The sequence below is a fragment of the Eulemur rufifrons genome, chromosome 1, assembly GCF_041146395.1.
Source record: "Eulemur rufifrons isolate Redbay chromosome 1, OSU_ERuf_1, whole genome shotgun sequence".
Classification (NCBI taxonomy): Eukaryota; Metazoa; Chordata; class Mammalia; order Primates; family Lemuridae; genus Eulemur; species Eulemur rufifrons.
Window position 1 is genome coordinate 59,813,264 of NC_090983.1, and position 13,576 is coordinate 59,826,839.

Consider the following 13,576-nt stretch of genomic DNA (forward strand, 5'->3'; position numbering starts at 1 on the left):
TTAATGCAGTAGTAGCTACTGAATTCCAGCCAAGATAAATATAATTAAATCTAGTGCTTCAGGAAATGAGTTGATTATCAAGGGAGACAGAATGGAAAAACATTTATGTATAATTTTAAAGGACATTGGACTTAACCGTTTGGATTAAATGAGCTGTTTTTTCCCCTATACATATTAAAAGTTAATATGAAAAACAAAACAAAGACTTTGGATAGTGTTCACATGTACCTTATTTATTTGATTTTATGAGTTTCATTCATTTTTCATCTCTTGGGCTGAAATGTAGTGGAAAAAGAATTGAACTAGGAGTTAGAAGATTTAAGTTTTGGCTCTGGCTCCATCACATACAGTGATGATCTTAGCCAAGTTTGTATTGCTTATGGGCAGGGATCTTGTTTTATTCATTTCAGAATTTCCAACCCTCAGCACATGTTGGATCTCAAACACAGTTTGTTGAACTGAACAGAGTTTTCTCATTTGTTTAAAAAAGAAAAGGAGAAAAGGAGGAAATGATCACTTGTCCTAATACTAGCACATACTATTAAACATGACTTTTTTTTTCAGTTTTTTTGCTTGATGAATATTTTAAGATACTTAAATGAAAAGGTATTGATTTCATGATTTCCTATCTTATTTAGAATTAATGCAAATAAATTTTCTTGACACTTTCTAAATAGGCATAAATTTTCTCTAATGATCAACTATGTCACAAATGTAATAGATCGTACTTTGGTAAAAATGGCTTTCTGGCATTGTTTTCTTGATTGCAAAATTAAATATGCAAAGGGTAAAGAGAGTCTGAATCCACTTACACCCAGGCTGCCAGTTCATGGCTTAGAAGAGAAATCCTGTGGTTTAGGAAAAGGACCATATAAGTTGTATGAGATGAATGTCAGCATATGAGCCTTTGGTTTTCTGTATGTACTAGGGAAATTGCTTGTTAAAAAAAAAAAAAAAAATGAGAAAATTTGGAATTCATTTTTATGAAAGATCTGGAATCACTATTTGTTAACTTTCTGAAAATGTGCCTTTGTTATCTTTAGTGTTTATACCATTTAACAAAATCATCAGGGGACAGAGACTATTTGTGAAATTATAATGAATCTTTTCTCTGTATTTTGCTTTTATTAATATCTTAAAGGTGAACTTAAAAACAACACTTTGATTTTCCTAAAATATTGTAAATTTAAACAAATATCATTAATTATCAGGTATGGCAATGTGGTGGGCAGTTGGAGATTATGCCTTGCTCTGTTGTTGGACATGTTTTTCGCAGCAAAAGCCCTCATTCCTTTCCAAAAGGCACTCAGGTGATTGCTCGCAACCAAGTTCGCCTTGCCGAAGTCTGGATGGATGACTATAAGGAAATATTTTACAGGAGAAACACAGACGCAGCAAAAATTGTTAAACAAGTAAGCTAGAGCTAAAAAATTACAGTAAAAATCTATACCAAGTTCACATGTCCTTTTGCTTTTTTGAGTCAAGTACAAAATATTAAAAAAAATTATTTTTGAAATTAGGTTTTTATTTAACTCTTAAAGTATTATAACTTCTGAATGCCAGTTTTCTCTTTTCTTAAGGAAAAATTAAGTAAACCGCTTTTTAAAAATGTGGACATTCTACTTGATGTTATCTTTTTAATATGAAAGATATTTTGTTGTCGTAACTGATTAAGTCCAATATTTTATTCAAAGAAAATAAAATTAAGTAGAACTGTTATTTACTGGTTGCAGGATATGTGATTAATACTTAAGTAAAGGTTCCATATGGCTTTTTGAACTGGAGATAGACAATGTCTTGAGAATGAACCAAGAGTATCAGGGCTTTTTTTCAAGATCTAGATCCACTACTCATTAGAGGTGCCACCTTGGCAAAGCCCCATTGAAAACAAAATTGGGGTAGCATTTCATAGGGTGGTTGCAACATGTTTCTTTTCTCTCCTTCCTTGTCTTGAGAGTGAAGTACGTCTTGCCTCTCTCCCAGAGTAGCTGTAAAATAAGGAGGTGATAAGTGCTAACAGATGAATGCCACTTTTTTATTAACCTGTTACAAATAGGTTCTGTTCTGTGGAATCATGACACCTAATACATTAGAACTGAATTCCAACAGTCTTTATACTGGATGAGGTAAATTAACTAGACAGTTTAAGAATATGCTTCAGTGACTGAGACCCATCTCTGTAGAAAACAGTGCTAATTTTGCGGGGGTGGGGAGTATTTACTGGGAGTTAAGGGCATCAGCGTTTTGACTGTTATGGTAAAGAAAAATCTAGTTATCTCTTTCCAACTTTTCTTCGGTCTGATCTCCAGTATCTCCCTGTTAGGATGCAAACTCAGAGCACTCCTGAGTTAGATTACTGTCTTTTTACCCAAGATCAAGAAGACAAATTGGGCAGATTGTGTACTGCACAAGAGTACTTGGCTAAGCAGGCAAGTGGGCGCTAAATGAAGCTTGTGCTCTGCTTGTCACCCACAAAGGGGCAAGTGAGCCAGCAAATATCTCTTTTTACCACAGGGCACATAGTTCTACCTGGTCATATGTATGAGCTTAGTCAGAAGTCCTTAAGAGTCACATTTTTTTTAGCGAAATCACCTAGGTTCAAGGCATTGAAGTTTGCATAAGGAAATATTTTCCTTAGTTGAACTGATAAGCCTGAGTATTTACTTTTTCATACATGTAGGTATCAAATATGATTTTTCTCTAAAATTGTGCCTGTAGACCAAATATATTTTCAGTTTAATAGAGCTTTTTAAAAAATATTGTGTTCTTATTTTCTTAAAATAAAGGAAAATAAAATGCAGTTAACTCAAATATTATCTTTTTCTATTGTGAAGGTCCAGTTGGAGATATTAAGAATAAGCAACACCCTTGAACTAGAAAAATATTCCCAACAGTATTGTTTTTTGGTGATAGTTTTTGTGGTCTTGAAGAGATACAAATTGCATTATGTGTCGGCACTGTTTACCTATACGTGCTTCTCACACCTCACTTTACAGATCACTTTTAGACTTAAAGTTGGGACCAATTTTGGATGTTCCACTGCCATTCCTTTGCCCACAGCCTTCCTCTAGAGATCTTTGTCCTGTAGGGGAAGTTTGTGGCACAAATGAAGAATAAAATGGCATCATTTTATTCATTTAATCATCACTGTAGTAATGACTGGATTCTCTTTAAGGCCAGAAATGAACAGGCAGGCATACTTGTTACCTGAATGAATGGTGAATGCTGTTCAATTGCATCTTGCATTTTGACCCAGAGTTTTTTGATACCTAAATGTAAATACAAATAGTAGCATTTGAAGTATTGTATTAGTGCTATTTTAAGCACTTTCTTCACTTTTCTTCTTTCTCCAGAAATCATTTGGAGATCTTTCAAAAAGATTTGAAATAAAACAGCGCCTTCAATGTAAAAATTTTACATGGTATCTGAACAATATTTATCCAGAAGTCTATGTGCCAGACCTTAATCCTGTTATATCTGGATATGTGAGTATTTTCCTGTTCTTTTTTTACTCGATGTATTCCTTGCCACCAACATTTATGTGGTTTGGGGAAAATTGCTGAAATACTTTCTGGTTTATTGCTTTTGAGATACTATGTTATTATTATTAACATTACCTCTTGAAATTATTTGAAAAAATATATAAACTACATAGAATTTTTAAAAATTTTATAACTTGAAAATTTTTCTTCAGATTAAAAGTGTTGGTCAGCCTCTATGTCTGGATGTTGGAGAAAATAATCAAGGAGACAAACCATTAATTTTGTATACGTGTCATGGACTTGGGGGAAACCAGGTGAGCTCTGCATTAAAAATCCTTCCCTTGTAAAGCACTTACAAACACAAATGAGATGTTGCATATTTTTCAGAAGTTCTAAATCGGCTTTATACTCAGTTAAACTGGTGTGAGAAATGTTTTTAGACTAAGTTTGGCAATTAATATTGATGTTGTAGAGCATAGGTCCCCAACCTGTTTGGCACCAGGGACAGGTTTCATGGAAGACAATTTTTCCACGGATAAAGGGTGGGGATGGGGTGGCAGAGGCGGAGCTCAGGCAGTGATACCAGCCAGCGATGGCGAGCAGCTGTAAGTACGCGGGATACGAATGAAGCTTCACTCACCCGCTGCTCACACTCACCTCTTGCTGTGCGCCACCCCCCTTAGGTTCCTGTTTCATGAAAGACAATTTTTCCAGGGGGTGACGGGGGTGCGGAGCTCTGCGGCCCGGTCCCTAACAGTACAGGTCCGCACCCCAGGGTTGGGGACCACAGTCGTAGAGTGCTTTATTTTGGTTTTCACTCAGGCTCTGCAAACAATTTAAAGTTGCCTACCTATATAATAGAAAGGAAAACAAGAAAATGATAGAATAATGCCATTTGAAATTTTTAACAATAGGATCTTCTATGCAGATCTTTGATGTGTTGATATTTGTGTGACTATTGGCATGGTGATTTTTGCAATATTATATATAAAAACCATATTTAACTGGATTTGATTGCAAATGACATCAAGTGTTAATAACAACACTGTGAGTTATTTTTGTGGGCCATAGTATCATTTCTATATGTCCCCCCAAGAGAAAGTATCTTCTTGATTCTCCTTGATTGATGACATTCCTGTGTATTACCACTTTTTGACTATTTTACCGATTAAGGCTCAAATGTGAAATGGTACCATGTAGCCTACTATGCGTAGGGAGCATATTAAATACTAACTTTCTGGGTTTTAGTCTCCTTTCCTTATCTTTTATAAATTAACCCTTGAAAGGATTAAACTCTATTTCCCTCATTTGTTCTTTCAGCAAACTTGCTGAGTGACCCCTGAATGGCAGGTACTCTGATGGGTTCAAGCAATTTAGATTCTAACTCCTTTAAGAAATTTATGTTTCATAACCAGTTACAGTCAGTATGATGAGATCTGGTATAAAGCATTCCAAACGCTTTAGGGGTATGGGAAGGGCATGTGAATTAGACCGAATGCCCACACGTTTTCCTGGGAAAGATGACATTTGAAGACTATTTTTTTAAAAACGTAAGTAGAAACTAGTGAGGTGGCTGATGGGAATGGGAACAGAATGAGAAGAGTGTGAAGAAAGGCGTACTAATGGGAGGAGCCTGGTATGAGTCTTTTCTGGGAACTAACTGCAGGTATTTTGGTGTAGTTAGAGTCCGCAGTACTAAATATTCGTGATATCCTAGTTTAAAAGGATGGAACTTTGACGGTATCAGTTTTCAGAAAAAAGGGTCAGTTTATCTCCTGGTCCATCTTGTTCTATATTTCTTACTCATAAGGCTCAGCTCAATCTAGTTCTAATCCTTATTCACCTAAACCAATCAACCTACTAAGGATAGGTGATGAGGATGCCTAGAAGCCAGAGCTGGTGAACTGGATCTGTGGGATGGTCAAAGTGTAATTATGATACGGATGGAGATATATATATGGACACATACAGGCACGTGTGCATATATACTTATACCAATATACATATATCTGCATATATATGTATAGTGCACATATGTATCTTTTTAAAAATTTCCTTCTACATATAGAAGAAAAATAGTTATATAAATAATTTCATTCTTTTCAAAATAACACTGAACTATGCTAATAAAAATTAAGGTTTTGAGCAAAGGGAAATATTTCATTTGTAAAGATCTTATTACTAAATATAAATACTTATAAACTTCTCTCAGGCTTCCTCTGGCATTGCATTTATTTTAAAAGCTAAAGATATGTTATATATATTGTTTTTTTCTATTTTTCTGTTACCATTGCCCTAAAGATGTTTTTATAGCACTGTAACAGACTTAAATCTAAGGCATGAAACCTTAAGAATTCTATAAGAAATGTTAGAAAAATGCTTATAAACATTGGCCTAAGCAAAGAATTTATGAAGAAGATCCCCAAAGCAATCACAGCAGCAACAAAAATAAATAAATGGGACCTGATCAAATTAAAAAGCTTCTGCACAGCCAAGGAAACTATCATTAGAGTGAATAAACAACCTACAGAATGGGAATAAATATTTGCATTCTACACATCCAATAAAGGTCTGATAACAGGAATCTACATAGAACTTAAGAAAATTAACAAAAAAAAATCAAACAACCCTATCAATAAATGGGCAAAGGGCATGAACAGAAACTTTTGAAAAGAAGACAGAATAATGGCCAGCAAACATTAAAAAAAGTGCTCAACATCTCTAATCATTAGGGAAATCAAATCAAAACCACAATGAGATATCACCCAACTCCAGTGAGAATGGCCTTTATCAAAAAGTCCCCAAACAACAAATGCTTGGGTGGATATGGAGAGATTGGAACACTCTTACACTACTGGTGGGACTGCAAATTAGTACAACCCCCGTGGAAAGTAATTTGGAGGGATACTTCAAAGAGCTTAAAATAGAAATACCATTTGATCCAGCAATCCCACTACTATGGATCTACCTAAAGGAAAAAAAGACATTCTATAATAAAGACATCTGCACTTGAATCTCTGTAGCAGCACAATTCACAATTGCAAAGATGTGGAAACAACCCAAGTGCCCATCAATACATGAGTGTATTAATAAAATGTGGTATATGTATACCATGGAATATTATTCAACTATAAAAAACAATGGTGAACTAGCACCTCTTACATTATCCTGGATAGAGCTTGAGCTCATCCTTTGAAGTAAGGTATCACAAGAATGGAAAAACAAGCACACATGTACTTGCCATCAAATGGGTACTAACTGATCAACACTGTGGTGCTCACATGGTAGCAATATTCATTGAGTGCCGGTCAGGTGGGAGGGGGCCGGTGGTGGGGGTGGGTAAACTCACAACTAATGGATGTGGAGCACACTGTATGGGGGAAGGGCACGCTTGTTGCCCTGGCTTGGATGAGGCAAAGGCATTATATGTAACCAAAATGTTTATACCCCCATGATATTTTGAAATAAAAAATATTTTGGCTATCAAAGTATTTTCAATTATTTTCCATTTTTATAATTTTAATTATAATGGCTTTTTAATAATAGTAACTTAAAATACTAGACAATGTTTGTTACCGTCTTTGAGATCTTAAGGTTTGTCTTTCTAAGTAGAGCTAGAATGCTGTTTTCATCATCTAAATCCATTTCCCCCCAGTGTTTCCATCTAAAGAACTACCAGTTGTAAAAGTGACTGATGTTTTATTTGTGGGAGGAAATAAATTAAGCATGAGACTAAGACTGGAGGAACTCCAGATATGTGGCTCTGTTAATTCAGCTAATATTTGTGGAGTGCCTACTCTAATATATATAAAGGGTTTAACACAGTACCTGCCTAGCACATAATAAAAACTTAATAAATATTAGTACTACTACTAATTACTTCATTATTGAAAATCAATTATGTTAACTTATTTTATCTTTAAAATGTCAACATTATGAAATATTTGATTTGCAATGGATGTTATTACAAGATACACTGCCTGACTTTGGTCTATGGGGAAGCCAGCTAGCTACACACAATTCTAATAGAGTGCTATAAAAGTTATCTCCGATGCATTGCTGGAACCTTGAAAAGGGTGTAATTTTGTGCAGTAGGACAAATTCAGGGAAAGCCAAAGAAGGAAGGTAATATTTGAGTTGGCTCTTGAAAGATGGAAAGGAGTTAGCCAGGCAGAAAAGGTTCAAAAGGGTATTCCAGACAGAGTACAGACAGTAAAACAAAGCTTCAGAGTTGTGGATACGCATGTTCTACATTTGTAGAATTGTGTGAAAGAACCATAATATATAACTGGGACAGTGGTTGATGGAAGATTGAAAATAGAAGATTTCATGTACCAATTAAGGAGTGTGGACTTCATCTTAGCAACAGTACTGATTCACTTAAGCAAGGGCAGTAGGGGATCAAACCAATGCTATAAAAGACTAACTGGCAGCAGATTGAATTGCTACATTAAAGCAACAGAAATTGGAGGTAGCTGGAGGTTTCACAGTAGGAATTCTGATGGTCTGAGTAAGAGCAGTGAGGCTAGGGAAGTAAGAATGACTGGGAGGGTAACATCTGAGAGGAAAATGCAGTACAAATAAGGGACTAATTAATTGCTATGTGGGGAGAGAGCAGCAGCAATAATAGTAGTAATAGCTTATACGTATCAAATGCTTACCACCTGCCAGTCATTGTTCTGAGTGTTTTAGGAATATTAACCCATTTGTCTTCATAACTCCATGGGATAGGAGCTATTAAGTTACCCATTTTACAGGTGAGGAAACTGAGGCATGGAGAACACCCTGAAGTTCCTAGTTTAATGAAAATGCCTTTGACTAAAATGAAGATGAGAAAAGGAGCACTTGTGGGAGAGAGGAAGTGGCAGTTAACGAGCTTCCTTGAGCTTCTCAGGCTCTCTCTGTGGAGCCTGTGCTCGCCTCCATCCTCCCTGGTATCTCTCGATTTCTGATGTGGGGAGTAAGACAACACCTTCCTAATTAACCACCTGTTGATGATAGGCTGAAGAAGGGTTATAGTATCTTCTGTCATACAAACTCAACTTATTATTTCCAATAACTGTTTATTGTATCACTTTCTTGAAGTAGAAATAACTTCATTATTCAGTGAGTTGCTGATCTTGAAATGTATTTTATTTTACAACTGAACATATAGCGTTCTTTGGTCAGTAACAGCATTCTTCCTCTCACAGTACTTTGAATACTCTGCTCATCATGAAATTCGGCACAACATCCAGAAGGAATTATGTATTCATGCAGCTGAAGGTCCCGTTCAGCTGAAGGCCTGTTCCTACAAAGGTCACAAGACAGTTGTCACTATAGAACAGATATGGGAGATCCAGAAGGTACTTCAGTGTAATTAATTCACTGCTTATTTCAGTATTTTGCTTAGCTCGAATTGCTTATCTGGGAAAATGAGTGGAATGTGGTACATTGATATTATCCATCAGAATTTCTCTGCCTCTATTAACTTTGTTATTATGTGTTTCTACCCATGTGATAAGCGAGTATATCTATGAATTAAGTACATTTAGGAAAAAAATAATCATAAAGTTGCTTGACTGGAGCATGGTTTATGCAGATCAACACTTCTGTGAATTATTAATAATAGTTGCTCATTTTTTACTTTTTAAGGTTTCTTATAATGCTTCATGTGACAGTCACATTTTCTTTTTCCTGACAGAGTAGAAAAATATTATTTTTTCTCCTTTAAAGGGATTAATTTTTTCCTACCTTGGTTTAATACTTTTTTACGAATCTAGAATTGAGAAAATACATGACAAGTCTCTTCTATTTTTAAACACATTTAAGGCTTAGCTGGATTGTAACAGTTTTTACCTGAAAATTGTTTTGTACAATAATGATTTTTGTGAAAACCATAACATGGCTTTTATGATATTCACAGAGTTTGTCACTGTGGAAATATCAATGGGATGCTTCTTGTTTGAAAACTTGATTCAGACCTTGCTCTGTATACCTCTCTTCATTTATGTAATACCTTGTTAATTGAACAGTAGTGGCATCAATGGTGGTGTTTACAGCAGAAGCCAACATGATTTTATCAGACATAGTTGACCTTACAAAGATTTAAAGTTAAGAATGGTGTACATTTAGTTTGTAAGTCTCCCTTTAGCTTCAATGAGACCGTTAAAGTTGTTTAAATATTTATCAGTTAATTATGAGTCTTGAAACTTAATGTCTGTTGTGTTTCCTTTTATTCTAGGATCAACTTCTATATAATCCATTCTTTAAAATGTGCCTTTCAGCAAATGGAGAGCATCCGAACTTAGTGTCATGCAATCCATCAGATCCACTCCAAAAATGGATATTTAGCCAAAATGATTAAGTGTTCCTTAAAATTAAGGAGTTGAAAAAAGAGATATTCTTTCTCATAAAACTGTGACTAGGCATACACTGTAGTTTTTGAAAATTATGAAAAAGCAGCTAATTGTAACTTATTCCAAGTGCATTTTTCTTATTTATATCTTAAAATGTCTATGTAGTACTGCTACAGAAATTCTGTAAGTTTCTGTTTCAAAGCACAATAACTAGTAATACCAAAGACTATTTTCAAATGTCCAGATACAGAAGAAGAGATGTTTACAGTATGATGAAAATAATTTTCCAAGTACAGTGATGTTTGTGTTTTGTACACTTAAGGATTGCATAGCTACATTCACACTCACAATTTAAAATATTTCCCCTAGTTTTTGGGGGGAAGGAAGAAAGATTTGATACCGTATTTTTTTTAACTACATAGAAATGGATCAATGAAGGCCAAGTATTGGCCTTTATTTACAAACCAAGAAGTTTTTATAGATCTAGAATTTATTATTTTAAAATGCAGATAAACTTTTTTTGCCTTTTGTTTACTTGTCTGTCAAATGTTTCCTTAAACTTGAAATTGAATAAGGAGAGGAATATTTTTAACTCTTAAATTTCTTGGCAAATTTTAAAATATTTTTTAGTCTGAAGCCCACTCCACTTGAAGCACTTAAGTCTTCCTTAAATGACTTTTTTAAATTAACTATACTGTGTTTTTCCAAAGCACTTTAAAAACAAAAAACTTTACAAATCACTCTCTGTTGAAAAGGCATCCTTTTCCTTTCTGCTGGTCGTCTTTTTCTTACCAAATTTCACTAATCTTGAATGTTTGTGATATTGAATTTCAAAAACAGAATACTTGACCCATTTAAAGCTAAATTTTGTTACAGATTCAAATTGTAATAGATTTTTGTCTTTGTAATGGATTTTTTCCATCAAAAAAGGCCTTATTTTAATCTATGTAGAAAACACAATAAAAAAATCCTCAACACTATTGTAATCGTTTGATTAAGTTTTCTTCTCTTTTGGGTAAAATTTATAATTGATTAATAGGTGGGGGAAATGTGAATTTTATATACTGAATTTCTGAGCACCTATTGTTTGTAGAGCCATCAGATATTTCTCAAGGCACAAAAAATGGGGAATGGTGAAGATTCTATGTTAGATATTTAGACAATTTTGTACCAATTTCTGGTGATTTTCCTTCAATATCTGATAGAATGATTTTTTTAAAAATTTGATACTCACTTAGGATATTTAACACTTTTTTTCTTTTGGTCATTTTATATGTAGATCTCTTTTATTATTCCAGAAGTAAAATATGACTGGCTTCATATTTTAAACCTGAAAGAGCCTCATTTTTACAAAAGAAAACATTTCTTGATTATTGGCTCTATCTCCTCATTGTTTGTAACTTTGAACTTGCATTACAGAGTAGCCTGCATTCTCTAATTGATTACATTGCCAATTTTTATTTCAATTCAACTAACGTGTATTATATGTCTAACTTTGTATTAAAAGTTAGGGTAGGCAAAGGGAGACTTGTCATTGCCTTTGAGCTATATCTCATGGGGCAGAAAGAAAGACAAATAACTTTGAAATAGTGCCAGTATGATGTTATAGTTTATGATGCAGATGACAGCTAACTATTCATAATTATTTCTTTAATAAGTAAAGATATTTATTACTATAGCTGACACTAATATGCATTATTAAATATACACTAGTGCCCACTTAACACGTGAAATTTCTATTTCTCAATTTGTTATTCTAGACATGATATCCATGAGCAAATACTGTTCTGAAAGCTTGTTAAATCTCTAAAAACAAAGCAAAATAATTTCTCAAAGATATTTAATAAATGAACTTACGCATGTTTAATAAAAACAAAGCAACCCAAATGCCCTCCATGTATCAGTCCTGTTTTATCTTATGATCCAGCTGAAATCTATTTAATTTCGGTGGATATTATTATGGCTAAGTTAAATGCATTCACAAGGAAAGTCCTTCTTACCTTATTTGGGAGCCTCAGGCTGTTGCTCAAGTGTCATACAAATCATTTTATTAAGGACTGGCCCTTTGAGATGGGTAGTGATTTTTAAAAGTCTGAGTTTTGGAACAATGCTAATAGGGAGTTATTTGTGGAGCCTGGCTGCCATCCACCTGAGAGATTTGAATGCACCCAAGTGTGAAATTGTGGAACTCTTGCTCAATTTGAAGCTGCCATGGCAAATGGTCTAGTTGCTACAGAAGACCTGGCATGCTGCCGTCATTCCAGAGGACCGGGTCCTAAGAACTCTGGGTTGGTAAACTGCACTGCCAAACCTGCTAGGGTCAGCCTGATGGACAGGCTCACAAAAAGCTGAGACGTGACCGCATAATTAACTACAGGAGAAAATAAGCAATACACTAAAATCGCCTATTACTATAACCAATGATGAAGGATTTTTATGTCCCTATATTACTGGAGAATGGCCTCGATATTAAAAGACACTTTAATTAAATACTATGTATACCAGCAAAATATAAGCGGGAAAAGGTAGGGAGCTTTTTGCACTGGGAAAACAAGGTTGAATTCTTAGAAAAAGCAAGAAAAAAAGTGGAGTCATTTAAAAATGCTGTTATATGTACATGAGAAATGTAAAAGATATGGAAAACAAAAATCTAGGAAGATACTGCACTCAAATTGCTTTACAATTCACTTTCAAGACAGCAAAAATAAATGAGACAATGCATTTTTCAGAGTGGTTTGTGCAGGAAAGTTATTGCAGAACTCTCAGAAAACAGTTCATACTCATATAAAAGGCCTTAGACTTACAAAAGAATATTTGTGAAGGAATTAATATGCATACAAATGTAGGAGTATGTGTGTAGGTGTGTATATGTTTTGAAGTATTTATATATATATATATATACACACACACACGCATATCTTCCTTTTTATGGGTTTGTGTTTTAACTACTTTTTCCAGATCATCAACCATCAGCTCAATTGCACTGGGAAAGAGATTCCTTCTACACACATAGTCACTCTTGCTCTCTAGTCTTCAACAACATCTAGAAATTATTTGTGTGTTTTAAGAATTCTATTAGATACCAGTGGCTAATAATACACAAAATAGTTCCTGTCTTCAAGAAGGTTACAGTTTAGTATGGTCGTCAATGAGGCCTCATAACAGAATGATGTTTTGGAGAAAAATAGCCCATGATAGAGTCAATATCTTCAGCTTCTGGTGAGTCCATTGACAGAAAGTAGAGGAGAAAACAGAGACCCTATATTTTAGAGGTAAATAATGTTTCTTAAACCTTGTTGTACACACCTGGGGATTTCATTAAAATCCAGATCCTTATTCATTAAGCCTGAGGTAGAGCTTGTGAGTCTATATTTTTAACCACTCTCAGGTGATGCCAAGACTGCTGTCCCTGGTACCACCTTTTGCGCAGAAAGACTGCCCATTGACCCAAAGCCCAGGGTTCTTTGTAACTACCACGGTGACTTCCAACATGCTTCACCTCTCTCATTACTTCAGGCATCACCAGAAGTCAATGCTTCTCTTTCATCCATTATTGTCACTATGGTTCCCTGGCGCATCCTACATTTTTTGTATATCACTAAATTGATCAATCACCCACCCTCTGATCACCTTCTACTCTGCAAATGGCTATTCTTTGATTGGAAAATTCTCTTATATCAACAACCTTGTCTCTGGAAGTTCTATTTATTGTCTTGCCTTAACTGAAATTGGACATCCCCTAAGGATACCTCTTCC

At 34.8% G+C, this 13,576-nt stretch overlaps 1 protein-coding gene across 1 annotated transcript in view; it reads left to right on the plus strand.

Annotated features, from left to right (window-relative positions):
• The window catches only part of GALNT3 (polypeptide N-acetylgalactosaminyltransferase 3), a 44,325-nt gene extending 33,303 nt beyond the window's left edge, over window positions 1-11,022 (plus strand). Inside the window, exons 7-11 of the mRNA XM_069471919.1 lie at window positions 1,212-1,412; window positions 3,354-3,485; window positions 3,695-3,796; window positions 8,675-8,827; window positions 9,706-11,022. Coding sequence (XP_069328020.1) covers window positions 1,212-1,412; window positions 3,354-3,485; window positions 3,695-3,796; window positions 8,675-8,827; window positions 9,706-9,828 — 711 coding nt within the window. The 3' untranslated portion in view covers window positions 9,829-11,022. The remainder of the gene's footprint in view (window positions 1-1,211; window positions 1,413-3,353; window positions 3,486-3,694; window positions 3,797-8,674; window positions 8,828-9,705) is intronic.
• Window positions 11,023-13,576: the final 2,554 nt, after the last annotated feature.